A 27,897-nucleotide genomic window follows, 5' to 3' on the forward strand; every position below is an offset into this window, starting at 1 on the left:
CTTTCAAAAGTAGATGCGAAATATAGTTTAATGGCCACTAAGATTTTTTATCCAAAATAAGAAGCAGATAGAAGTTGAAAAAATAAAAAAGAAGAAAAAGAGGAGAGAGTGAAAAATTTTTCCAATCAAGTCAGTATGCTAATAATGGAGAATAAAGTTAATCCAATCAAAATTTTCTACTTCCTGGAAGCTAAATGTTTATTCTTTCTCCTCCATGATGATATTAGTCAGACGTTTGCGCATATCAATCAGCAATAAATATATGTGGGCTCACGCTCCCCGTGAGGAGCTTGATTCTTTAATACGGTCACGAAAAGCATTTTGGTCAAAGCAAGATTCACAAGGATATTTATCTATTCCGTGTTCAAGAATCAATTACTAACAATTTCACTCTTCTGTCAAGGTAAAAGAGGGAAACTATTAGTTAGAGATGAATCTGTTTACTAGAATATAGTGGACCTTCTTTTTTTTTTTTTAATAAATGTATTGTATTTTTTTTCTGGATTATTTACCTTCTTATTGTCTTTTTTAAAAAAAAAAAATTCTTACTGGTTTTGTTAGCAAAAGACATTCATCATCATCTGGGAGTGCAGTCGGTCAGAATAAATACTGTGATGGAAGGATATTTTGGTGTAGTGGACGTGCCGACACTATCTGCCTTAATAGTAGGAAAAAAATGGTCAGCGCCTTTCACAACTAGCGTTTGTAGTCCAACGGTTAGGATAATTGCCTTCCAAGCAATAGACCCGGGTTCGACTCCCGGCAAACGCAGTTGAAGTATTTTTGTTTCGTTGGCTTGCTGTTCTAATTAGTTTTTAATTTTATATCATTCCATTCCCTTCTCATTGAAATTGAAATTCGAATTGATGGATTTTTTTTTATAATTTCGAGAAACGTAAGGATATATGAAACGGACAGAATTTAGTTATCGTACTGGAAAATTAAGTCATCAAGTAAGAAAAAATTGCCAGTAATTGCTGTATTTCACAGTACCTTTAACATATTGCTGTAATTAAGTCATCCTTTTTGGATACAGCATCATCTTTGAAAGTTACAGGTATATAGCACGAGCGAGTTAATCTGAGTCATGACTAATAGAAAACAAAACTGCAAAGAATTCCTCTGGACAAGAAATTAAGAATCATCGACCCGCTAGGAAACATTAGGTGAGCGCTTCATAGCAGTAATTCTCAAACTTGCATGGAAGACAATCTGAGAGCCGCCGGTGCTGTTTACTGCAAGTTAGCTGCAGTAAAGGGCTAACTGCAATAAAGGGCTTTTCTCTTTCATATTAGTCGCTTAGACTCAATAAAGGGCTAACTGCAAGTTAGCTGAAATGTACCATCCGGGTTGTTGTTGAAGGAGATGGGTATAAACAATTTGAGCTTATCCCTTGCCAACAAGCACAATCCTCAAATCACATCATAATCTCCCAAGCGGTGACTCCAAGGAATGATCATCTTCCAACCAGAGACCATAATCACGAAATCGCTTTATCTTCTTTTCAAAACCAGTAATATAGTTATTGTGAATAATGACATGCATTCCCTTAGTTTCCTGTACCCATGTCGGGTTCTTGAAGTACAAACCGCCCGTTGGGAATGCAGCCTGAGGAAGCAAATACAAGTCTACCTGCAGTTATTTTAAAACAGAGAGTCAGTTGTTTCCCCAGTCGATAAGCAGTGACAAAGCCCGAGTTATTAACGTCAATATAACACGTCCAATGAAAACCATCCACTGCAAATATTTAAAAATCGAAGCTTTCATAGATTAAAGGTGCAGCAAACATCATCGTCAAAGTACAATGAACTATGTAAATAAAGCTAAAACAAAAACGAGTCCAAAACGGGAGTAAGCTAAGGCAAAACATCAAAGAACATGTCAAAGAGGCACTTTCGTACCTCAACTGGTCCAGGCAAGGGGTTCAAGCTGAAATCTCCTGGCCAGACAATATGCGTGTGCATGTGTCTAACTCAGGCATAATTCAACTATAATTGTATTTTGATCAATATGCTTCTGGTGTGCAAAGGTTTCCGATACTGAATAAAATGGAATGCTGGTAATTTTGACTCATAAATGTTATTTTTATTCTGGACATGAGTGCCTAATAGGTCATCCAAGGAGGGGCCAAAATCAACAAGGAGCCCATACCTGTCCAGCAGTTTTGTTCAGTGCCCAGTTGAATGCAGGCTGGTCGTTGGCTTTTTTGGCCTTGGACCATGGCTGAGCCTGAAGCTCTTCAATCCACTTCTTCATGACTAGTTTTGCTCCACCAGTGGGTCGCAGAAAAATCATACAGCTACAGATGTAAGTACGACCTTTTTTTCCTGGAGGTGGCAAATCATGGGAATGGTTCAGAGGTTTCACCTGTTCAAGAAACATAGAGAATAGCAGAAAACTGTAATTTGTCATATCTTGTCAAGAACATAATACACAACCTGCTAAAAGCAGAAGCAAGAATTAGTTATGCATAGCTCTTGATCGTCTGCAAGCAGGACTAGATTTTGACCAAACAAATTTAATAATCATGCTCTGGAATGTTAACATACAATGTCAGGAGTTATGCACAATCAGAGATAATTAAATGTCCAACTTCACTATGGTATACATACGTACTTCTCCAGACTTAAAATATACCCATTCCTACGTTGTTTTAGCATATGTTCTTTTGACATAAATTTGAAGTCATAACATTTACTTTATGATAGTAAACAACATTTTAGGAAATATAGTCTTCAGCAAGGAAATTTAAGTTGTTCTTTGCAATGAGGAAATAAAGATAAATCATAAAAATTTCAACACGAGCCATTTATTCATTGTAAACATAACATCTAATTGACTTATAACGAACTAAGAGAATTTAGAATCCAAAGGAATTCCAAATTCCAGGAAATTGTTAAACAGTTTGGATTAATGAACTTCTTTAAATAGAGCAGCAGTTCCATTATACTTACCAAGTGCTAAAAACTTCTTAAGAGTGAGATGATATTTAGAGAAAATTATCATGCATTCTTCAGCAGATTCTTGCCAAACCCATTAATGTTGACAAATGATGTACAATTCCCGTGGTTTTGACCAAAACCTAATAATTTATTGGAATGGGATACAACATCACTTTTCAGGACACTTACAGCAGCCATGTCATCAGTGAAGTACACATCATGCTCCCCTTGCAGATGAGGAAATGGATCTGCTAACCAAACCATATCAACATCATTGTACATAACATTATAGCCAAGCTCCAAAATTTGCAGCAGATGGCGGGGCCTTCTCGATGTAAAATTGAAGAACCCCTGTGAAGTAGAACTCACACGGTTAATTCAAAATGGGAAATCAGTTAGACAGTGCAGTGTCAAATTAATTCAATAGGGATTACTAATAAATTAGTTCCTATCTCAAGAAGTACTAGTATAATTTAACACCTCAAGATCAAATTTCAAAAACAACTTCCAAATCCTAAAATCTAAAAAACCCAACATTAAGAGGAAAAATTTAAGGTCAAAATCATCCCAACAGTGGATAAAGTATACAACCTGAGAACCAAACTTATGAGCAGCTTGAGATTCCAGTGCAGGAGGGATGAGCACAGCATGGCCAGGCCACTTCTGATTGACCTTAAACAACGTCGGATAATCCTCTGCAATCACCAGCACTTGATCATGGTGCTTCTGCCTGACAATACTAATCAACCAGTTGTTCAAGAATGGCAAATAAGCCTCACTGACGGCACAAACAATAAGAGTATTGTTCTTTGCCACATTGGCAGCTGCCTCAGAGAGCGTGTAGGCACGCCACTTTGATTCAGAAAAGTTAGGATTACCGCTGCGGGAACTACTAATGCTGCTGCTAAAGAGGCCTCCTTGTGGGATTTGAATCCAGGGGAAGAGGATACCAAGTACTATGAGGAGAGAAAGGAGGAGGACGAGAGAAGTGCGGTTGAAAAGAATGCTGGGTTTTTGAGAATTTTGGGGAGATCGAGGGGATAATGGATACTGGTCTGTGAGAATGTTGTGAAGTGGCCTTTGGTGCAGAAAAGATGACATTTTTATGCTTGATTTCAATGCTTGATTTCTATTTTGGTTTCTGTTGATAGACAGAAGAAGGATTACAGGGCCAAGAATTTGAGGTTTTTCTGTTATTTTTTCCTTTATAATTTCTCTGAAGAATGCAATGATCAAAAGACAGATCTCAATTCTCTAGCAATGAAGGACGTGGAGATTGGGAGAATCTGGAAAAGGGCTGGGAAGGGAGGGAGGAATCGTGTCCCGGTTCCGACATAAACAGGGCTTTGATAATTGTTCTTAACTCTCTGCATCTTAAGGCCCGACTAGTAGCAGCCCGTCCATCTAACTCTTGGGCCAGCCTCGTCTCCTTCCAGACACAACTAGTACTTATTTTGTATGCTTGCCTCTTCATACTAAATTGGGATGGCTACATGCTTCTCATCTAGGTTTATACCGAACAGCCCGTAATTATATTGGCTCTAGGGGTGTCAACGGGTCGGGGTCGGGCCTGAATTGAAAATTCCGGACTTAGACCCGTTTTTATGCAGTAGATCCGGACAAGACCCGTATATCCGACGGGTCTTGACCTTAGAGTCGTGAAACCAGGTCCGACGGGTCAAGATCGATTCCGGGTCTAAAAGGTCCAAATTTAAATATTTAAAATTAAATTCAAAACCAATCACAAATTCAATCTCCAAATTTAAACAAATCAAATTACAAAACTAAATCACAAATAACTTGCAATAGTCAATCCGAAACTAGTCACAAATCAATCTACAAAGTCATTACTAAATTGTTAATTTGGTAAAAGAATGTATTTATAAATATTTATATTTTATAATTATTAATATATTGTTTGGATCCGAGTCGAATACAGAACGAATCCTATATTCCGTATTCCACCCCTTTTTTTATTAGAGTAAACGGATCCGGATCCGGATCCGGATTCGGGTATTAGAATTATTTTTAACCCAAATTCAGAAAAATTTATCAGATCTGAGTCGGGTCCGAATTCAAACCCAACCCGTTGGCACCCCTAATTGGCTCAACCAAGTCTAATAACACGACCAAATGGCAATTACTTACTTTCTGCCAGGTGATTTCTTTGGGTTTTATTATGCGCCAATACCTGTTCTATAGTAATACCTGATGAACAAAGCACTTGGATGCCCAGAAAAACAAGAGGGGGGAGTATTTAGTTGAGTAGTACACTTAAAAAAATTATAAGTAGAAGGTCCTGAATTCAAAATCTTCCACTTATAAAAAAAAAAAAAATTTGGATGAGAAGACAAGCATGTTACATCACTACAGAAGCGAGTATCAACCTTAACTGCATCTCCATTTTGTAAGTCCCCTATAAAGATAAGTTCCTCCTCTTCCTCAGTCTCCAAATATCCCATTAGAAAAGAACTCAACATGAATTAATGATCATAAAATCTCTTATTTCTCGGACTTTTGGGACCCTAGCTCATTTGAAACCTACCGAACCACATTTAACGACTGATTGGAAATAAATGATCCTCTTTGACAAAGGAAGGGGGACTACTGTGCGGGCAATGGTTTGAATTCATGATTATTCGTTCAGAAGTTTTTCCTTTTCCACCGTTATTGACCTGCAATAGTTGGAATTTATTTGACTACATTTGACCTTTTTGCCATTCCCTTTTTCTCTATTTTAATCAGCGAATAGCAAGTCACTACAAGAACTGTAAATGCTAGACATGAGTTGCATCCAAGCAAATCTTTAAACCAGCAGAGGCTGTTCGACCCCAACACAACTTCAGCATATGACACAATGGGGCCTAAATCCTGTGACAAGTTCGCAAAATCGAAATACAGAAATCCAAACAAGACCTCGAAGTGTTCAAATTTGCTTGACATTCAGTGTATTTAAGCAGCCTTTCATATTTTTCCCGTAAGATATGATCCACTGTAACATCGGTATCTTTAGTAAGTCTTCAAAATAACAAGGACAACTAACAAGGGACAAAATGAATGCGTGTGAATATAGAAGATAACAGAGATTATTTGCAAGCCACCGTGCAGCATTCAGCACCAAGCTTCATTAATCTGCAAGCATCAGGTATACAACGATCGTTCCGGGCCATTTGCTTGCTAAGCAGAAAATCAACATTTCCCTCCTAAAAATATACACCTTTCAGCTTGAAACAAAGGTTTGGACGACAAAAGGTAAATGGTCTGGTTAGTCAATAAATGGTCAGGGGAGAACCCAATCACCATGAAGTATAGGAGATGATGCACGACTTCCTGTGGTTTGTATACTTCATTTTAACTCCTTATGTACAAATTTATGACATAGCACTGGCCTTCAGTTTCTGCGTCTTCTGCTTGACAAAGAAGGCCGATAGTACACTCTTGCTCCGAGCAGGCACCCGAACAATCTCCTGCCGAGTTGTGTTACCAAAAGATCTAAATGGAGTCATAGGTTTTGAGCCTTCCACGGCATCCTGCAATAGAGTCATTAGATTAACCATTAGTAAACAGATTTGTCTACATTGCTACTAATTGCCTATGCCACAGGGCTTAGGCATATTAAGCCCAAAAATTATGATTTATGGAAAGAATGAAGCAAAAGAACTTGCTCAACAATAACCAAGAACATCTGCAGTAGTCATAGAAGTTCAAGCATGCCAGGAATTCAAAAGCTCCAATCCCATAAGATAATAAAATATCCACTCAAAGAAAAGTGTTAAGCTCCATGGATTTCCTCAATTACCAGCCGTGAGATGCCTAGCGTTTTTATAGCTACAGTTGAAGCAGGTCCCACACTCGGCAATTGAGAATGAGGTTTTGGGGACTTTATCCTGCCACTCTGTTCAGCATCTGCTAAAACAGAGAGGAAACAATAGCAATGCATTTATCTAATGGAAGATGTAATGTCTGCAAAGAGTAATTTTTACTGGATGCTTCGCATACCTAACAAATTGAACCCAATGGAACTTTTCCCAGAACTTTTTGAGTCCTCAGAACTGCAGATTAAGCAAATACCATTTAATCTCCAATGAAATCATCAGTTGGAAATTTGATGCACGGTAGCCAATTTTTGGCCTGATTACAAGATGAACTCCACAGACTAACCTTAAAGATGCTCGATGAGTTCCTTTCAAGGAAGACTTGGTTTCTGAAGCTAAATGCCATGAAAGAGTTTTTGCTGCAGGTGTACCTGAAGTTGAATGTGATTAATAACCAAAAAATTGTTCTCAAAGGCCTTGCTGAGACTGATAGAATGAACATTGCTAACCTAGAAAACAGCTACCTGAAGGATAAAGACGCGGTTTTACATGAACTTGTTGTCTCGGATCCATCCGAATTTGTGGGCTGAAGTGTACCTTTTTGTTAACAGCATCTACCGAAGAAACCAACAGGAGAACAAACATACAACAAGCAAACAGAATGGATTTAAATTGTAGAAAATGGTAAGTGTTTCTTGAGTACTTAATCATGATCATTATTTGGTAAACTTAATTGTGACTATTCATACTTGGCAAAGTGTAATGCTTGTGATGCCTTGGAATGATTGCTAATAACTGCTGCTGCCTGAGGCCTTCTTTCTCCGTGAATGTTTGGCATGTAAGAAGTTGCTTACAGAATAAATTAATTTTTTTTTTAAAAAAAAGAAGACTAAAATCAGCCTCTATGATATCACAGTTCTCTTAAAGTAGCTAATTCACAAGCACGGGAATAAAATTTTACCTGATTTATACATGTGATTTTTAGCTCCATTGATGAAATATCCATGGCATGTTGATCAAGGAGGTCAGTCAATTTATAAGCAACAGTCCCCAAGTGATCAACAGCATTCACAAGAGCTCGTACAGCATAATCTTTCAGGTTATCCAGTACCCTGATGCAGAAGTCAAATTTATTTCATAGAAAAAAAAAAAGCACTCAGAGATGATGCCATAGGAAGAATCTTTGGCTAAATCTTGAAAAGAACTTACACTAGCAAGTGATTATTATTTTTCCTTTTTTCATAAGCTCAAAGAGACTTTCACATATGAACTACAAAATACATGAAATCTGAAAAGCATGAAGGGCTTCAATTAAAATAAACCGCAATGGAGTTGCAATGGCAATTTGATAGCAGCAATGTATCATACATTTGCTTCTGCTCACTATGAAAATAAGACTTTTCACAATATTCTGCAGCAGAATATAGTTGAGGCCTCAGGTTTTTGAGTTCCTGCAATAGCCAGAACAGCAAAACCATAGTTATATTAAGACACAACATGATCAGCCAAATTATGCAGAAGAATCAACTTGAAAAAGACATATCAAGACAACCAATGAAGTTATTTTAAGACAAATCATATGATGAATGTATGATCTAAACAAGCACCCAACGCATGTTATCATTTGGTGACTGCTCCATATAGCATTGGACATAGTAAGCTCTTTATTTATTAAAAAAAAAAAAAAGACATGTCGACCCAAAAAAAAGAAAAAAGAAAAAGAGTACTCCAAAATGGCACTATTTGATTTCAGGTAAATACTCCAAATACAGTTAAGCTATTAAACCAAACTCCAACTACGTAACATCTACTTCCAAGGCCTGTCAGGGCTTTAGTAATCAAGACATGGGAAATCAGCTCTATCAAAATGCTACTAACTGAGCTATAGTTCTCATCTTTAGAGTTCCGTAGTTTAGCAAATATGTCCCATGATGCCAAAGACACATTATACTTAAGGTTGAGACCAACAGACCTAGTCCTGAAAGCAAAATCCGCACTTTAATATCTAATAGTTCAATCAGAATGCCGCGTAATAAATAACCCAATTGATTCCCAGGGGCTAAATAATCAACCAAAGAACCAAAACAAAATTTCTAAATTAAAAACGACAAATTGCAGGTGGAAAGCTCAAAACTCCAACGGCCTTTGTTGCATTACCTCCATTTGAGCTTACTTTCAATCAAAAAACCAGACAAAGATTATCAAACGTAAAAGTCAACTACCTACAAGAAGAATCAACTCCAAGTCTTTGCGAACAACTTAATGTGCATGCATAAAACCAGATCTGCTTGGGAACTATCTAGAATCAATGATACTAAATAATCCCAAATAAAAAAGGAAAAATCATAAATCCGTGGACCTGTAAAGCCTTGACGAAGCTCTTGCTACGCTCCATTGACGCCTCATCGTAGGTCATCGGCCGGGGCTTCTCCGCCCCAATTTGCTCCAGTTCCATCTTCTTCTATATTTCTTTTTTTAAAAAAATTTTTAGTCAAACACTGCCACAGCAAGTAACGAATTTCAGGTGAGAGATCAAATGGGACTCCTGCAGAGACCCTAAGAACATTTAGATTTGAATATTAATGCCGATGATGTAAGTATCTGTATATATAGAGCAGTGTGGCTTTCTTTTTTTTTTTTTTAAAGGGCGGTGGATTGGTTTGTACTAATAGTTAGATTTTTCGGTTAAGGTTGGTTTGGTAGCATTTGATTTTGGTGGTGGGAAGAATTTATGAGTGTGTGTAGCGGAAGCAAACCCCCGGGAAGTGCGAATTTCTCTCTTAGTCTCGTTGTTATGATGAGCTTTGGAGTTATTTCCAAGTGAAAATGACGTCTGTGTTTATTTATGTAATATTACTAATGTATCCATCCCAACCGAAAAAAGACTACTATTAGCTCAGGTGCTCAACTAATTAACCCATCTTCTTAGATTATTATTAATAGATCAAAGTAAAGTGGATATCTATCTAAATCTATGTAAATTTTAGAAGGTTTTCGGAACAAGTTTCCTCGCAACTTCAAACTCCCAATTTCTTTTCTTTAGCATTTTACATTTAATTTAATTTATAAAATATATTCCTCTCGACTCCCACATTACTCTTCACATTTAAGACCCGTTTGAAATTGAGGTTATTTTGATAAAAAAAAAAATGCATTTTTAAGTGTTAAAAGTACTTTTAAAGTATTTGGTAAATATCATTTCAGAAAATTAGAAATAGAGTTTTTGGTGTTAAAAGTACTATTAGCGAAAACTCAAATTTAGTGCTTTTAGAGTAGTTTTGGTGATTTAAAAAATAAAACATCAAATTTAATCATTTTATCATATATTACGCACCAAATGAAGAGATAAATATTTTTTAAAAAAATTAAAATTACATATTATCCAATACTATAAGTACTTATTGAACTATATCTCTAAATAATATATTTAAAAGTATTTAAATGTTGTAAAACTAATAAAATAAACCACTATAATATCAAGTGAAATATTGGAGATATTAGAGAAAGAAGTAGAGAAATAGAGAGTGATTATCTTATTATTCCAACTAATATAAAAGTTCTCACAAATGATGTCAATGTACCTCTATATATAGGTATTACAATATTAAAGGTACATTAATCCTATTAAACACCCACCACTACAAAAATATGAAAAAACCTATGAAACGGTTTCTCCATTACATGAATAGATTTATGAATTGTAACTTCTATACATAATGTAGCCATAAATCAGGAATTAATCCTATTGAGAATATAAAAGGACATCCGCATTTTAGTTATTTCATAACACTCACCCTTGGATGTCCATTACACAAAGAATATGCCTCGTTAAAACCTTGCTAGGAAAAAATCCATCGCGACAAAAATCCTAGTGAAGGAAAAAGAGTACATTATTCCTGTATATTAATTTCTCCCCCTGATGCAAATATCATTTGAGATCTTTTAATCGTCGCATTCCAATATTCTTCGCTAATTGCACTGAGATATGGTACTTCAGGACTAAGTATCTCTTCATTTTCCTCTCGCGGCCTAAAAGGATCCTTATTAGGATCTAATGATCTGACAACCATTGGAGTACTTAATGTATGTGCTTTATCCATATAAAACCGCTTTAATACCTTTCGGGTATAAGCAGTTTGGTGGACAAAAATTTCACTTTTCAAATGCTCAATTTGTAAATCAAGGTAGAATTTTGTTTTTCCAAAATTCTTGATCTCAAAATCCTTCTTCAAATATTCAACATTATTTTGAATCTCTCCAGGAGTTCCAATCAAATTTAGATCATCAACATATACAGCAATTATCACAAAATTTGATCCATTTTTCTTGATAAAAACACATGGACATATTGGATCATTGGTATAACCTTTTTTAGTTAAACATTCATTGAGGCGGTTATACCACATACGTCCAGATTGTTTGAGGCCATACAAAGACCTTTGTAATTTAATAGAATAAATATCTTTAGGATTTGATTTGCATGCTTCAGGCATGTTGAATTCTTCGAAAATTCTCATATAAATATCATTTTCAAGATTTCCATATAAATATGTAGTAACGACGTCCATTAGACGCATATCTAATTTTTCATGTACTGCAAAACTCATAAAATATCTAAATGTGATAGCATCCACTACAGGTGATTACGTTTCATCATAATTAAATCCAGACCTTTGTGAAAATTCTTGGATTACAAGTCTTACTTTATACTTCACAATTTATTTTTTCTCATTACTCTTTATCACAAATATCCATTTATATCCTATTGACTTTACACCTTCAGGTATTTGGACTACAAGTCCAAAACTTTTCTTTTAACCAGTGAGTCTAATTCAGATTGGATCACATCTTTCCATTTTGGCCGATCATTTCTATACCAACATTCATCAATCGATTTAGATTCATAATTCTCATCAACTTCTATAATATCAAGTGCTACATTTTATTAGGCTCCAATTAAATTGTCTATGATTTCATTCTCTTCGGGAGCGATCTCTTCAAGATGTTGAATTTTGTCATGACATTTATTTAATCTCCGAAGTTATTCGAAATCAATTTATACCTTATTTAGGTAGGTCGGTCTTAAATTTATTTGTATCACTTGTGCATATCCTTCAGGGACATCAATTTTAACCAGAGTATTTCCTGCAGGAATAGTTGATTTAATGACTCTTCTGGAGTCGATAAATATAACTTTCTACAAATGAAGAATTTCTTGAACTTCTAATTCACATTATTTTGTATGAGAATCGAGGAAATTCAATTTTTCAGGTGATTTCCTTTCGGTTGATTTTTTCCTCCCCCTAATGTCGGGAATCGTAGTTCATCAGAATAAATAAATCATTCAATTGATCACTCATCAATATTTTACGATATTTAATCGTAAAAGATGATTCATACCCGACATAAATTTTAAATTTCTTTTAGAGTCGTATATAATATAAAGGGGTATGTATAAATACTTGTCGACTCTCAAATATTCTCACATTTGTCAAATCATATATCCATTGGGATCAGTAAACTTCTGGTTTACTGCAGGTGATAATTATAAATCAAATAAGAATGAAGACAACTAGATCGATAACCATTTCTCTCTTGAATGGTTATTATGATATAATTAACCTTTATCTCATTTGATTTCTAAACATGATCTCTATTATTGTCTCAATTAGATATCCATTTCAACGGATATTCAAATTCAATAAATTTTTCGAGACATGGTAAAAAGTAGTGCTTGATTTATGATAAACTTTTCTCCTACAGGGAGAAATATAGTAGTGGCTCTTCTGGAGTTTTCAATCACTTAAACACTACAACTGATTGTGTTTGTCTCTCTCATTAGAATATAGTGTATATAGTAGCACTTATTAATGAGACACATATCATTGTCACCATAATTCTTATGGGACAAATATCGTCACCATAATCCTTTGATTTTCAAATATTTAACATCAATTTCTTCTTCAGGAAGAAAAGTCAATTACTATCATAAATTAAATCAAGCATCATACACTTTCAGGGTGTTTAAAGAAATTGGCCATGTGAAGATGCTATTACAATTTTGATTCCTCATATGTATTTCGAGACATTTATTTTCAGGATCTTTACTTTCTTGTCCTCATCATTATTATCCCATTTCAAGTGATAATTTTTTCTCTTGTCATGGTAAAATATATATTTACCAAAATCATAGTCATGGCAACAACCATAACTAATAAATTGAAATTTAGTCGCATTCACTTCTAGGAATGAACTAGAACTAGTATGCAATAAGTACAAAATATTTCTCAAATTTTCTCTCAATATTGCTACTACAGTAGCATATTTGAGAAATATGTAGAGAATATTATTTTCAACTAAGAAATAATTCTAAACATAGCAGAATTATGTACTTGCAACCATAAGTAAATTTATCATACCAGACTTTAAAATAATGACCATATTTTTCTTTTAGTATTTCAAAGAACAAGTGGATCCTCAAGCATAATTGATTTTCTATAATAGCATCTCCAAAACTCAATGCATCAGAATATAAGTATTTATAACAAATAATTCTAAAGATAAATAAGTAGAATTAAAAAATGAAATATTACCTCAAAGATGTCAAAGAATATATGTTCTTGTTTAGTAGTTGCTCAGTAGTAGACACTTGTATTTTGCAATCATTCAAAGGTTAACCATAATAAATTGAAATAAATTGAAATAATTTATAGGTTACCTCAATAAATAAACAGATGTTGGCGAAAAAAAAACATGGGCAGAATCTCGTGTTTCACTTTTATTCAAAGTAAAGCCTCCGTTTTCACCTTTTACTCAAAAATAGAGACTCGTGCTGATAACGTATTGTAAAACTAATAAAATAAACCACTATAATATCAAGTGAAATATTGGAGATATTAGAAAAAGAAGTAGAGAAATAGAGAGTGATTATCTTATTATTCCAACTAATACAAAAGTTCTCACAAAGGGTGTCAATGTACCTCTATATATAGGTACTACAAGATTAAAGATACATTAATCCTATTAAATACCCACTACTACAAGAATATGAAAAAACCTATGAAACGGTTTCTCCACTACATGAATAGATTTATGGATTGTAACTTCTATACATAATGTAGCCATAAATCATGAATTAATCCTCTTGAGAATACAAAAGGACATCCACATTTTAGTTGTTTCATAACATTAAACAGTTGATATGTGCTTTTATTAAAAATTTTACTAGAGAAGTATTTTTTAATCAGCTACCGCAACTCCAAATGAGCCCTTAAAATCGTTAATTATTTCTTAAAATAATTTCATTTCAAATTGTTAGTTGTTGTGCATATGCATGTTATCCTTTACAATTGACAGTAAAGAAATTAGCTGAACGCGGACTCTTCACATGGTCGAACATGTCATCCTTCAGAGGAAAAAAAACATGGTTGAACACGGATTTCGTTGTCTTATCTAGATACCAATGCATGTTTTACTTTTAACATACGAGATTACTCCAAGTTTGTTATGCACGATGCTAAGCAATTCAAGTGACTCGACCAAACATGTTCATCAAACATTTTATCTGGATACATGTATATATATATATTTTTACTATTTAATTGCACTTAACCTAAACATATTATAAATATCATCCAAAAAACTAGATATTCATATAACACAAATGTATTAAAAAGTACATATAAACAAAAGTGCATATACATATATAAATAAAGAAATGGGTGCTTTGATGGTTATTTTTTGGAAGAAGCCTTTTTTTTTAAAAGTTTTTTTTTACTACAAATATTTATTTAAAAACCATTTCAGAATGTTTGTTCATAGAAAAATATCAAGAGGTAGTAAAAATTTCACAAAATTTACACTTCAAATTCAAATTTTCTCTATAATCAAAATTCCATCTTTTGATTTGGTAAAAAAATGCTTGAAAATGAGAAAGCGAGTTGTGAACAACGAAAAGGTTGAAACGTATGACCATAAAATTGGGAAAGGGCACACTATAATCAAGACAAAGTTTTAGCTACAAGATATATGAGAGAAAGAATGGTAGAATAAGACATGAATAAGGCTACGGGAATGGGTAGGCGAGAGTGCTATTCGCCAATTAATGACAAGAAATATAAGGGGTTATCATACAGGATAAATGGAAAGGTGGTGTAGGAGGTAATTACGGATAGAGCTGTAGGGTAGGAAAAATGGTGAGAATACGAAGGAGTTAGAGAGATGGTGATTATGTATTTTTTTAGTGTGCTTTAATTTTGGGTGTTTCTTAAAGTACTTTTGTGCATTTTTTAGTATCTTTCAATCTATTTAGGAGTTTTAACGTAAAATACTTTGATACAAATTTATATTAATACGAAATTCTATTATATATTTTAAAATTTTATGTTCACATAGCTTTTTTTTTTTTTGTAAAATAGCATTATTATTTAACTTTCAAAATGAAGATGCACGGGCCGAATTTCTTGTGTGATAACTTCTAAACTTTGAATTTGATATATACTATATGATTTGAAATTTATATATTTATTTTTTAGAAGGGGAAGGTAGATTTAAAAAACCAATAAGAAAGGAGGAGAGGAGAATTGAATCGACAATTTTTAATTTTTTGAAGTTTCAAACTTAGTGCGAACATCAAGACTTCTTAAACAAGAGACAAGCAAATATAATTTCACAAAGGGATAATTTCATAAACCTCCCTTGATATTTTTAACAATTTTATTTAGTTTCCTTGAGATTTTTAAAATTACAGATACCTCTCATATCATTTAAAATGATAATACTACACTTATATATTTTAATGAAATTCTCATGTGTAATACACTTGTACTTAGAATGACTTTTAAAATTATTTTTTCATTCTTTTTCCTTCTTATTCATTTTTATTTTAATTTTTTGCCAATAAAATTATAGAACTACCGCTATTACCTCTAGTTTATATTGTAACAAAATGTTGAGCTGGTGATTTTTTTTGTGAGTTAACTTTATATGTAATCCAATATTTTTTGCTAATATTTGTTTCTATTTTTTGGTATTAAAATTAATAATAAATAAAAAAGAAATAGTCCAAAACCACTACTAAATTATAATAATCTCACTACTTGACAAATTTATAAACTCTAAATTAATTATTTTAACATTTTTTTTCTATCTCATAAATCTAAATGCATAATAAAATACCATCAAAAGTATCATATCATAGTGATAAAATTATTATTATAGTTGTTTATCAAATAGTATGTATAGACATGAAAAATTTGGCACATTTTCCTTATAATTACACTAGATAATCTTATAATTGTATAAAGAAATAAATTAAAACTCATTCACAAAATAATCAAAACTGGACTTGAATCAGTTTACCACGTATGATGCACCTGTCCTTAAATTTTTGTGCATGTGTAGTACAGCAGTATTTATTGTTACGGTGGGAAGATAACACAGAACAGATGGTTGAACCGAGCAGAGACCCGCAGGCCACCCAGACTCCACCAGTGCAAAGACGGTGGACCGGGAAGGATGGATATTAAACTAACTACGGCGACTTGTCCCGTCCCGCATTATTTGCTGGCTGACATGTGCCTCCGCGACGACCGCGACCCAGTTATCACTTGTCAGTCTCACAACCAATTTTAAATTTGACCCTCTTCCCATTTTCTTTTCCTCTCATTTGGAAAATGCATTTTACCTCGTCTTCTTTCCCACCTACCCCTACCCCCTCCCCCAAAATAAAAAAGAAAAAAAAAGTTGTCTTACGTTTGGCTTGAAGGCCACTCAAATCGATTAAGACTAATTCTTGATGTCATCTAACTATTGAGGTGGGTTCTTTCAAGGTTTATATCAATGGTTGCCGTAGCTATGCATCCCTCCTAATTGGAATCTTGGGGGATGGGTGAAATGAAATCTCCAGCATCAAGATAAAATAGGCTAGTACAAAGCCAACTTGTATAAGTAGGCACGGGGCTTCAGAGCATAGCAATTTGTCATGTTTCAGTTGCAAGGTATAAGACTTGAATTCCACGTTGGAAGCATAGGATTAGTGATCTGTCTGAATGACGTGAATGCAAGATCATTGGATTCTTGGATATAGATTTTATATATATAATGCCAGAGAATCAACTATGTGCTTCTTTCGTAACTAAGCCACGCAGGAAAATATGACTTCCACCTGCATCATTAACTTGGTTAACGGCAAATGTCGCCAAACCATAACCAATGCAATTATATTCTCTCCCAGTAAATATGAAGGAACATACCCAAAAGGGCCTAGTTAGGTGTAGAATATCTTCTCTAAATGGGAGATTCCTTTGCCTCCGGTAACTAGAGTTTTACAATCAGAGTGAACTAAGATTGATGTCCAGGGCCATAATCAGTGCAGTCCTAATTGTTCGTTGTTGCGATAGCCCACGTAGTGACAATTCCGCAAAGCTTCTTATATGGTTTCGGTCCTTTTCAGATTAACAGCAAGCTTTTGAAACTCAATATTCATATCATTTTCCACCATAGACAATGTGATTAATTCATCCTTCTTTGAATCACAACGAGAATCCTTGATGTTTACTTCATATAGCAAATTCACCATATTGTTGAAATGCAAAACACAATACACAACAGAACACGAATCAACTAAAACACAAACACCATACATAACAGAATAGGAATCAACCAAAGGCTATTAGCCTTTTAGTAATAGGTCGGATTGACCTTGTTGATCAATACTCAGAGGGAAGCATCAAGGTATACCAGTTTAAAAGTCATACACCAACTTTACATTATATGTTTCTACAACTAACTAGTACAAACAGACAGCTAAAGTAGTACACTCTTGTACTATATACACGAGATTTACAGTCACACAATACGCGCCAGAGGCTACATCCGCAGGAATCCACTCCAACTCAAGTAATATAATATTACAAAGGCTATGCAGCTGCAGCTCACAGAAGCGTTTGATCAGACATCATGAGGTATAATCTGAGTTTCCAATAATGAGTTCAACTCCCTGGCCGTCTCATGGCTAAACTGAATTTTTCCACTCACAGCAGATAAACTGATATAAGACATCAGAGAGTAGGCGGACAAAATTGATCAAAATTCTAGGACTACATCCATATTTAAGATTTCCTCAACCATTCTGAATCAGATCCATGAACACCAGTTAAGATGGAAGATACATAATGCTCGACTCCTTTGAATTTCACTGGTTCTACAATATTTCCGATGGAAGAAGATGAGCTCTCAAAACAAGTTGGCTTTGGAGTCGAGGGACAGCCAACAGACAGAATCATTTCCTCAACAGCAAGCACACGGAACTTCGGGGGTGTGTGCAAAGCAATGTTGTGCACATGGTGCTCGTATATCTTCCCATTTTTGTCGAGTTTGTACTCAGATGTACCATCAAATCGACCATGGCTCTCCCATGGAACTCGAGGAATGCCATGAACAGTCCAACGGACCATTATCATGTTATCCACAGGCTGCCATACACTGATAATGTCAATCCACAAGGCTCTGAAAAATATTCTGCCATGGAACCTTAAACCCCAGAATATTGATTTATAGTTTTCAATCCCAGCAAATGTGTTGAGGGGATCCTTAAACACTATATCATCCCTACACAGAAGAAGAAAGGAGGCAATCAACAATAGCTCAAAAATTAACAATTAAGCAATTACAACAAAATTTGAAGTTCAAAGATGTACAAGCCAAGATAAAGTTCGCAATTTGCAGAGCCAGATTACATCAGACCTTCGATTATGCATGAAATAAGCAAGATATATCATGTAATTCATCAACACACAAGAAGATTGACATACAACGCGAAATTACAATCAAGTAGTTTACTATATCCATGGAACTTATCTGCTGAACAGAAGTCGTCATTGATCAGATAAGATTATGTGAAAATATATCTTTTGGAGGAACCACAATAGCTAACATATTATGATCCAAAGAGAACTTGAAACTTTCCAAATGAAAATCCTGTCAACATATCACATAGTAGTATTTTTGCGAGTTTGTCTTCATTGATCAAATATCTACGAAATGGCAATCATGTAGCTGACCCTGATCATAGAGAAGGACCACGGTTGAGTTAAGTGGATTTTCAGTTGGAGTTAAATGATAGAAGGACAAGTTATAATCACATGCTACACTCACCAGAATAGCCAGAGCATTCAAGAATTCAACACTGCCTGAAAGGGTATTAACAAACTTAATCGAACCAAAATATCATAGAGTTCAAGTTTGATACTAATTTAACGAGCTCAAATTGAATGAGCTTCTAGCAAGGCAACATTTACTCGAGCTCAAGTAGCTTCATTCATTTACACGTACATATCAGGCTTTGAGTTTATTGAGCGATCTGAGATTGGATAGTTCATGAAAACTAAATCCTGTTCATGCTTGATTTGTTTGTTGATGAGCCAATCTTATGCGCTCAGAGATCGAGCTGCTCTCGTCTTAAATACTAAGTAGCTTGGTAAATCATTCCATCGGACTAACAATATTACATAATCAAATTAGAGGCCAGACGAAATCCTCCATTCTAACTCAATAGCCATAAATTAAAATGCACAGATCTCGATACAATAAGGAATATATCAAAAAATCTTAAACCAACCAAAAAGGACAATCACGTCTAACACGATAAAATCAGAAACACAAATTTGAAAAATAAGATTATAACCTGTAAATATCAAAAGTGAGTTCCTTATAAAACAGGGCAGGGAACTCCTCCCGGAGGGTCCGAATAGCATAACCCGTATTCAGATAATAATTTCGCTTCTCCTCCTCCTCCTTGCTCGGCTTCGGAGACGGCACAGTGACTGCCTGCTTCACCGGAGCAGAGAAATGGCCGATACCGCATAACAAACCCACATTTCTCCCCAAATTCAAAACATTAGCCTCCTCCAAAGAAACCCTAACCCTAACGGCTCTCTTTCCACCATTAGAAACCGCAACCACATTTTTCCGGTTGGTGTAAGAGAGAACCCTGGCCGGAGTTTCACAACGCCGGCCGCAGATAGAGGCCACTTCCGGCGATACGAGAAGTGCCATTGGACGTCAAGATTTAGGTAATAAAAAATGGGAGAAATTTGCAAAGGGCATTTTTTTTTTCTTTTTTGCTTCTATTCTCCAAAGGAATTTGCGATTTCTTTTTTCCTATGCGAATATTCGGGATTGAGTAGTAATTTCCTCGGAAATGGCAGAAAGAAGAAAAAAAAAAAGAAAAAGAAAAAGGAAGGGAGGAAAACAAGGGAGAGAGAGAAGGGGAGGAGGGCCAAATTTGGATAAGTGTTGTTTTAGATAATTCGAAAAATTATGAATTAGCGATTAATTATTAAGACAAAAAGAAATTGTGACTGGTGGATGTGATACACTTCTGAACGGACTGGTGGAACGCGCAAGGTGACTTTTTGATAAGATAGATATTTTATATAATGGCCTTATACTGGGCTAACCCATTATTTTTTTGATGAGAGGCTAGCCCATTGGGCCTGTAGAAACTCTTCCTAAAAGCATCGGCAAATTCGCAACTTGGCATGGATTTGTATTTTGTTGAATCAACAACCGGACTCAGTTCAGTGTCTTTGCCATCAGTTTAGCCCACTCCTCGCCTTTTGTCCAATGATGGCAATTGAATTAATCTTATATATAATCATGCACTGATGACGTTATATATACTTTCAATCTTGACGTTTATTTTTGTTTATAAAAATAAATTGATGACCATAGGTTTAGAGTCCAAACGGGAAAAAAAAATGGAGTACAAACTCTGAATAATTATTTTTTCTTAATTAAATGGGAAAAATATTATTAATTGCAACCTAGAATAACCTTAAATTTGTACACTTTTTGGCATTATTTATAATTCTCAAGGCTTAACTAACTCCTGTAGGCAATGCTTGATAATGATGTTCAAGAAAAACAAATAAAATGAAATTAAGAAGAAGAAGAAGAAAGAGTCATCAAGTACTAAATCTTTCATTTGCATCAAGAACTTCCTGCTAACTCCCCTGCATTGCATGTAAGTGTGAATTTGATGTATAACCAGTACGGTTAGCCTCTGAATCACAAGAACAGAATGCCAAAGTGCATGCAAACTTTTACCTCTTTATTTTTCTTTCCTAAAATTTATTTTACTAGTTCTAGTGTTTTCTAGCATAAACTATTGCATTTGGATAGGAGATTATTTGGAATAATATTTTAAAAAATTATTACATATCACTTTTTGTAACGTGATATATATGAAATAAGAAGATAGTTGGAAAGATAACAAGGTAATTTGAAGATGCGTTCACGATACAATCAGATAATTTTTTGCAAATAAAATCAAATCCAAACAATGCTAAGAAGACAAATAACTGACCTACTCGGACTAAATAACGAAAAAAGAAAGGACAGATTTGATGCATCCGTGAAATCCTCAGCCATGAGTGTTGAAAGCTTCCCAGAGCAAATTCTGCGGAACAGGGTTGGTGAGATCACGAGCCTGTAATGCTGCAGCCCTAAGAGTCCTGATTGTTGTCAAATTGGCCTGATAGAAGCCATAACTTCTGTAAGGCAAATTATGCTTCTTGCAGAGGTCCTGGACCAGGGGCGAAATTCTCCTGAGATGGCACCTGGGCAACCTGGGGAACAAATGATGCTCAAGCTGGAATTGCAATCCGCCATAGACCCAGTCCATCCAAGAAGGGCAAGAGATGTCAATGGTGCCACTGGTCTGTTTCTGAAACCAATCATTCCCTTGAGGTGCTCCAACGTAGGTATTTGCAGCGAAATGGTTCAAACAGAACTGAATATGTTGGAAAGCAGACACGAAAAAGCTTGCCAGAACAAACAATATCCTTTCATGCCAATTGGGAAGGCATGAGATCAGCAGAGGGAACCATGTCCAGAAAACACAGACGCCCAAAATGTTCAGTGCCCTGTCTGGCACTTTTCTTTTCGAGAACAACAGCAAGAGCGTCTGCAGATAAAGATTTATTCTTGCAACTACCATTACTGGGTAAAACGTGAAATGCTGATAACTCACAAGAAATCTCGCCATTGAATCAAATGTCAGCTTTCTTCCATAAAATTTGGAAGTAAGCGATTTAAAAAAGTTTGTGGAGACTGCAAAAACAGGCAAATGCTGCAGATCGGGGTCATGATCAAGGCTGTTGCATGCGACATGGTGGGCGTTATGCGTCCATTTCCACCAGGCAATGCTGATTCCAGTGAGGCAGTTACCGGTGAGGATTTGGGCTAACTTATTGAATCCTCTGGTACTCATGATCTGATAATGTCCAGAATCATGACCCAAGAAAGTCACTTGCACCCACGAGAACCCCAACAGGGCACCACAAAACATATGCATCCAGAAACTGTTGCTACATAACACACCATAAACGGAAATTGAAAACAACAATGAAACCAGGCCAAGGGAACAAACCACCCCGTGGCCTTTTTTCTCGAACATACCAGCTTTCGTAAATTCTGTAGCAATTCTCCGGTAATCTTTGGAAACCTCTGAAACCTGGAAATCTTTCAGATAATAACCTGTAAAAAATCTGTCAAGATACTTCCATGCGCTGCCGGGATGGAAAGCAATGAACGCATCGGTTGCGTCTTGGCCAGCCAAATCCAGGATGGGAACATCTCCGCCGGGATGGTCTTTTACCCAATCTGTGACATCGTAGACTTTCCCATGGATAGAAATCCACAAATCATCAGACCTGTTATGCTTCTTCAGCTCTTCATCCGTGATGTACTTCTTGTTATCCTTCTCCATTGTTGACACCAATGAAGAAGAAAATTGAAAATTGCAAGCCAAACCGGCCCCTGAGATATTCAAGGGGGCGGTAAACCCAAAAACAAAAGGGCTGGTAGTATTTACCTAACAAAAAGGGGATCGGGATTTGGTATTGCACTGCTTGTTTCTTGATGTTCTTTCAAAATGAAATAATTTGTAGGAGCGTTAATGTAGAAATAAAATTGGTGTCACAGCGACGCCTGCGGAGAGAAGCCGCAAAAAGATAGCGCGGTTGATCAAGGCTGGGACTCCAAACGCGTAACATTAACTGCAAGTTTAAGCTGATTCTTTTTCTACCCTCGATTAGATGTGGATCTCTGGTTCAGCACCTGTGATACAACAACAGCTGTCGTATCGTAGTGTACAAAATTGTCTAGCAACCAATCTATCATCATCCAAGACAACTAGATCCATATCAGGACCTACCAAAAAGATTCAAAGGAAAGTAAGGGAAAAAAAAAAAAGTCATGGTTCGATTTTCGCTATAACGTGTAGTGATATCAGGACCTACCTAGTTATAATAACGCAATTATCAAATAAATTTTGTGAACAGCAATCGTCCATACCTTCCCAAAAACCATGGTTCGAATTTTAGATTTTTGTGATTTGTACGCATCAAGGAAAGGAATTAAATAGAGAGGTTTTGGGTTCGAATCCCTCTTCTCCCTTCCTACTCTTAAATCTCAAATCCTCTCCTGTTGAAAAAATAAAAAATAAAAGAAAAAATGAAAAGGCCAAAAAAGAAAAAAAACAACTGTCATCAACTCATCATATCCCTGGTTGAGTCTGGATCTTTTTTTACGCTGTAAGGATTTAAAATGGGTATTAAAAAGGAAATCTCTAATCATGTTCCAATAGTGGTATGGAAAGGGATTAATCATGCAATAATAGATTTAAAGAATTATTCTTTAAGATTTCCTTCCTATTAAAAAGGTAATATGGTTTTGATTTTTTTTTTTTAAAGTATTAGCTGAAACTTAGCATTGACCTCCTTCATTTTTTAAGCCTTCTTCTTGACAAATTCTACATTTTAAAGCTCATTATCTAAGGTTTGATTTGGAAATGAAAGATTTTTTTTTGTAGGCTTTTTAGACTTGTTTTCGTATAGAATTTTTTTCCCTTTTCTGTGCAAGGTAAGTATACAAATAACACAAGATAAGTCCACAAATAAAATAAGCCACTACTTTTTTCATCTTCCTTCTTCCCAGTTCATTTCATGCAGCAAGGTTCACTACATTATGCCTAACAAGAATCTCTAGATTAAATACCAAATATTCTGTTAAATTACCTAATTATCTAAAAAGTAATAATTCGAATTTACCTAATTATTCTCTTTCATTTATCCCAAAAGTTTAGGGATATCAAGCAGACACTCATGGATTACCTAATTATCTGAGGAGTGATAATTTGGATTTACATATGCGTTTGAACCTTTTAGGATCAGGATAAAATAAATTTATACCACATCGCTAATGAATGTGACTATATGTATGTATAGGTCTGTCAACGGGTTGTTGGATTCGGCCGAAATTCATTATTTCGGATCCGGACCTGTCATACTTTTATCGGATTCGGATTTCAAACGGGTTCCGGAACCAAATCCGACTGATCTCGGATCCGGGTCGGGTCTATCCGGAAAAATCGAGAAAGATAGACGGAAAAATCGAGGAGAGCAGGAAGCAGAAATGATGAAGGAAGCGGCCGCAGGAATGAAGAATGAAGAATGAAGAATGAAGAATGAAGAATGGATGATGATTATATCCCACGGTCCCCACCAATCCAGTCCACTGCAGACTGCATTTAAACCAACTAAACAACAATTGCTCTCTCACTTCTCTTTCTTCTGCATCTTTTTCTTTTGCTCCATCTATCCATCTATGTAGTAGTGTATTTACATTTCAGAGAAGAGAATCTCCCTCTCCCTTCTATTTCCTTAACAGTTAACAGACCCAGATATAGAAAAAAGCAAAACAAAACCCAACCTGGCTTCTTCCACTGCAAATAGATCCTTTCAGATTTTTTTTTTTTTAAAAATTGGTTTGGGCACTGCAACTGCTTCTTTCCTTCCTTCCTTCCTTTTAACTAATTGCCCGGGGCCGAAGAGAAAGAGAGGCGGTGGACTGGAAGCTCAGATTTTGTCTTGCTCCTCTTTGAAGCTTGGAAAGGGGACGGCTAAAATTGGGGACAGCAAAAGAGAAGAGAGAGTGAGAGAGACATGCGGCGCTTGTCTAAAATTGGGGTATTAGGGCAGTATGTTTTATTCCTTCGGATTTGTACCTTGACTAAACTTAGTCAAATATTGTGGGCGAGACTTTCTTCTTTCGTTGTTGCAGCTTGCAAGACTCTTATCTTCTTCTACTGGTGGAGACTTTAGGCGGCAGCGGAGTAATCAATACAACACCAAAACTAGTACTATTAGCCAAAGGAAAGGAAATTAGTAAGCAAAAATGATTGCACTAAGCATACGTTAGCTTACATTTTTTAGACTATATAGAAAAATAGAAGTTAGCCTATACTAGCGAGAAGGATGCAACAATCAGATTGAAGTAAATTTGGAGTATTATAGTGATAAATATATATATTTTAAATTATTAATCAATTTATATTCGGATTCGGAATAACGGAATTATATTCCTATCCGTACCCGAAATTATTTGACGGATTCGGACCCAGACCGTTGGCAGGTCTATGTATGTAGTCATGATCTAAAGAATAATTAGATAGAGTATTATTTGAAATAATTATTGTAGCATTTTCATAATGTGATGTATGTGAAATAGAAAGATGATTGAAAATATAAAAAGATGAATTGAAAAATGTGTTTATGATACATGCGAAATATTATTGTTTAAAAAATTTAGTTATCCAAACACATACACTAGTATTACTTACCCTGTAACCTGGGATCTAAAAAGTAAGAACTTGGCTGTATATGACTAAACTGGTATAGAAGAAACTAGTTTGCTACACTCTCTTGTAGCTATTAGAGATTGAAGGAGGGGATTTCAATAAAACTTGGTTCAATTGCACACCTGATCTTTTCTTTGTCCGTCAATATTTCATTCATTTCCTTCTCCCAAACTGCAAAGGACCCTTTGTTCTTTTTTCAAAAAAAAAAAATTACTATTTTAACTAAGTACATTTGATACTGATAATTTACAATCAAAATTTTAACTAGGTACATTTGATACTGATAATTGATAGTCAAAATATTTGATCGAGTTTAAGTTTTTTTAACTCAAGTCGAATTCAAATAGTGACTTGACTTGATTACACCTCTAATTAAAAGTTGGAAATTACTGAATCCTAAAACTTTAATAGGTATAGACCGATTTTGTTTGTCATTATATACATAAATATTCGTTTATCAGTGATCACAAATCCCATTTGTTTTTGAAATAGTACTTCAATGGGATTGTAACTAACATGAAGATAGACAAACTCACATTAATAAGTGAGGTTTCAATCCAGAATTTTTAACTGTTGAGACTTGAGACCTTAATCTTGACCACTAGGCCAAGGCACCATTGACAATTAAATGCAACTAAATGCGTAGGAATCTAGATGTATAGGCCTCCAATTGGTGGGAAAAAGAAAAGACACTGTTACATTATGTATACTAGTGATTAAGGCACGCTTAATAAAATTTTAAAAATATTGTAGATTTTTTCCAAACTGATCCAATTTGATGCATAAATTTGAAGAATGTCAATAGCAATAAACATGAAAAAAAAGTTGTGCAAAAGTATGAAAAAGTTTAAAACGTAAAAGAAGGAAAAATTAGAAGAGACCTTTTTTTTTTTGAAAAATAATCGAACCATTTTATAAACAAAATGACTTAATAAGAGACCTCAAACTTTATATACAGTGAAGACATAATATATTAATTGAATGGCTCAACAGAGGCCAGTAAATCTTATATACACTGATAGTATATACACCATCATGATTTTGATAGTATATATACTGTCATGATTAGATGGATGTCACATATGTAAAATTTAAATTTGAAAATTCAAATTCAACATACGTGGTATTTATCTAAATATAAGCATGGTAATATATATACTGCCAATATATAGAAAATTAATTAATATAATTAATGCCTTGTCGTGAATGGCGTTCTTGCCCGTCAGCATTTATAGCTACGACCGTCTCATGTCACATTCTCTGTGTAAATTTTGGTAGCCGTGGAAGTTTGACATTCAAATTGCTCACCATCAAAGACTTTGTTGCCACCAACTGGGGTTGGGCCAAGTGGTAAGCAGCTTGGTTCCGCTTAAGCAAGTCTCGGGTTCGAAACCTGGCGTATGCAGCTACCCTTGTTGGGAGACTCACCCACCACAGCCAGGTGTGCGACCCGGGTCGACCAACGGATTAGTCAGGGCAGAGCCCTGGATACCGTGGTAGGCAACAAAAAAAAAAGACTTTGTTGCCGGAAGGCAAAAGTCACTAACTATACCGTACAGTACCAATAGACTTTGCTTCTTGCTTAACCACTAAGCCTGTGGCTATGGATTTCCTTCTGCTAACGAACAGCCCTTTACTTTCACTATTCTCGTGGCTGCAGAATGGGGTAAAAGGAATTGAAACACGGAACAGAAACGACCTCAGACTTTGACTGATTGCTATTTGCCGTTGCTAAAAAATCTCCGGGAAAGTAACAGACGATGAATTCTAGGAAGGGTTCTGGTTGAAGCATGCTATTGGCAACTGCATGCATATTAAAATGTTCAAAGAGGCACCAAACACCCCTTTCTGAGGCATCATGCTATTACAACTTGCTAAACTAATGATTATGCGCATTATGGTCGGTCCAAAGAATTTCTGCTAAAAGCAATATCCTTGATTACCAAACATATATTTATACAGACCCATTTCCTTTTATAATCAAGCTTCTACAGCACCAGCCTAGTTTATTATATGTGGCGCCATTTGTATCCGAAATTTGAGTGTCTTTGACGGCCGCTCGTGAACTTTTCGTCTTATATCACTAAAGACAGTAGTAAATTGCCGAGTGCTTTGATTTTGATGAAAGAAGTTAAGAATTGCCCTGATGTTGTTTGATTGTTTTCATCTCCTGGGCCTATTTGCTGCATTAAAAGATAACGCTGTAATTGTCAAAAAACAAAACAGCCTATTTTCTTAAATCGATTTAGATGGTGAGTGTCAGTTAGAGATGTTAACTTGAGGTCCACTGGTCCAGCATTTTGTAATTACTTGCTAATGGTAAGTACTTACAAAAGTTAAATGTAGAGGCCTGCTGAAAGTCAGGTAGTGAAAAATAACTGTGAGGTGGATATTAATGCTGCATGAACTTGTTCTTGGCAGCTGTATATATGGACCA

At 35.3% G+C, this 27,897-nt stretch overlaps 4 protein-coding genes and 1 non-coding gene across 7 annotated transcripts; 1 reads left to right on the top strand and 4 right to left on the bottom strand.

Moving 5' to 3' along the window:
• The first annotated feature begins 699 nt into the window (after nt 1-699).
• TRNAG-UCC lies at nt 700-771 on the top strand. Its single transcript has one exon. It is a non-coding gene; the product is annotated as a tRNA-Gly (tRNA).
• Nucleotides 772-1,178: 407 nt separating this feature from the next.
• LOC113762128 (UDP-D-xylose:L-fucose alpha-1,3-D-xylosyltransferase MGP4) lies at nt 1,179-4,231 on the bottom strand. Its single transcript, XM_027305417.1, has 4 exons — nt 3,534-4,231; nt 3,132-3,293; nt 2,152-2,367; nt 1,179-1,632 (listed from the first exon to the last, which is right to left on the bottom strand). The coding sequence occupies exons 1-4, from the start codon at nt 4,041-4,043 to the stop codon at nt 1,423-1,425; spliced, it is 1,098 nt and encodes a 365-aa protein (XP_027161218.1). The 5' UTR covers nt 4,044-4,231; the 3' UTR covers nt 1,179-1,422.
• Nucleotides 4,232-5,865: 1,634 nt separating this feature from the next.
• LOC113761430 (protein ABIL1) lies at nt 5,866-9,519 on the bottom strand. The gene is made up of 9 exons (XM_027304414.1): nt 9,117-9,519; nt 8,126-8,208; nt 7,719-7,869; nt 7,507-7,606; nt 7,282-7,371; nt 7,104-7,188; nt 6,942-6,994; nt 6,742-6,848; nt 5,866-6,472 (listed from the first exon to the last, which is right to left on the bottom strand). Exons 1-9 carry the CDS (start codon nt 9,210-9,212, stop codon nt 6,314-6,316), a joined length of 924 nt encoding a protein of 307 aa, XP_027160215.1. The 5' UTR covers nt 9,213-9,519; the 3' UTR covers nt 5,866-6,313.
• Nucleotides 9,520-17,376: 7,857 nt separating this feature from the next.
• Nucleotides 17,377-20,056, bottom strand: LOC113761057. The gene is made up of 2 exons (XM_027303874.1): nt 19,443-20,056; nt 17,377-18,367 (listed from the first exon to the last, which is right to left on the bottom strand). The coding sequence occupies exons 1-2, from the start codon at nt 19,811-19,813 to the stop codon at nt 17,869-17,871; spliced, it is 870 nt and encodes a 289-aa protein (XP_027159675.1). The 5' UTR covers nt 19,814-20,056; the 3' UTR covers nt 17,377-17,868.
• A 969-nt stretch (nt 20,057-21,025) lies between these two features.
• LOC113761135 (delta(8)-fatty-acid desaturase-like) lies at nt 21,026-24,814 on the bottom strand. 3 transcript variants are annotated; one of them, XM_027303991.1, is made up of 2 exons: nt 24,533-24,814; nt 21,026-22,879 (listed from the first exon to the last, which is right to left on the bottom strand). In XM_027303991.1, exon 2 carries the CDS (start codon nt 22,527-22,529, stop codon nt 21,183-21,185), a length of 1,347 nt encoding a protein of 448 aa, XP_027159792.1. In that variant the 5' UTR covers nt 22,530-22,879; nt 24,533-24,814; the 3' UTR covers nt 21,026-21,182. The 3 variants fall into 3 exon arrangements, with proteins under 3 accessions (XP_027159792.1, XP_027159791.1, XP_027159793.1); XM_027303990.1 differs by having other exon boundaries at nt 21,026-22,972; XM_027303992.1 differs by lacking the exon at nt 24,533-24,814 and adding an exon at nt 23,117-23,385.
• Nucleotides 24,815-27,897: the final 3,083 nt, after the last annotated feature.

This window comes from Coffea eugenioides, chromosome 2, assembly GCF_003713205.1.
Source record: "Coffea eugenioides isolate CCC68of chromosome 2, Ceug_1.0, whole genome shotgun sequence".
Lineage (NCBI taxonomy): Eukaryota > Viridiplantae > Streptophyta > Magnoliopsida > Gentianales > Rubiaceae > Coffea > Coffea eugenioides.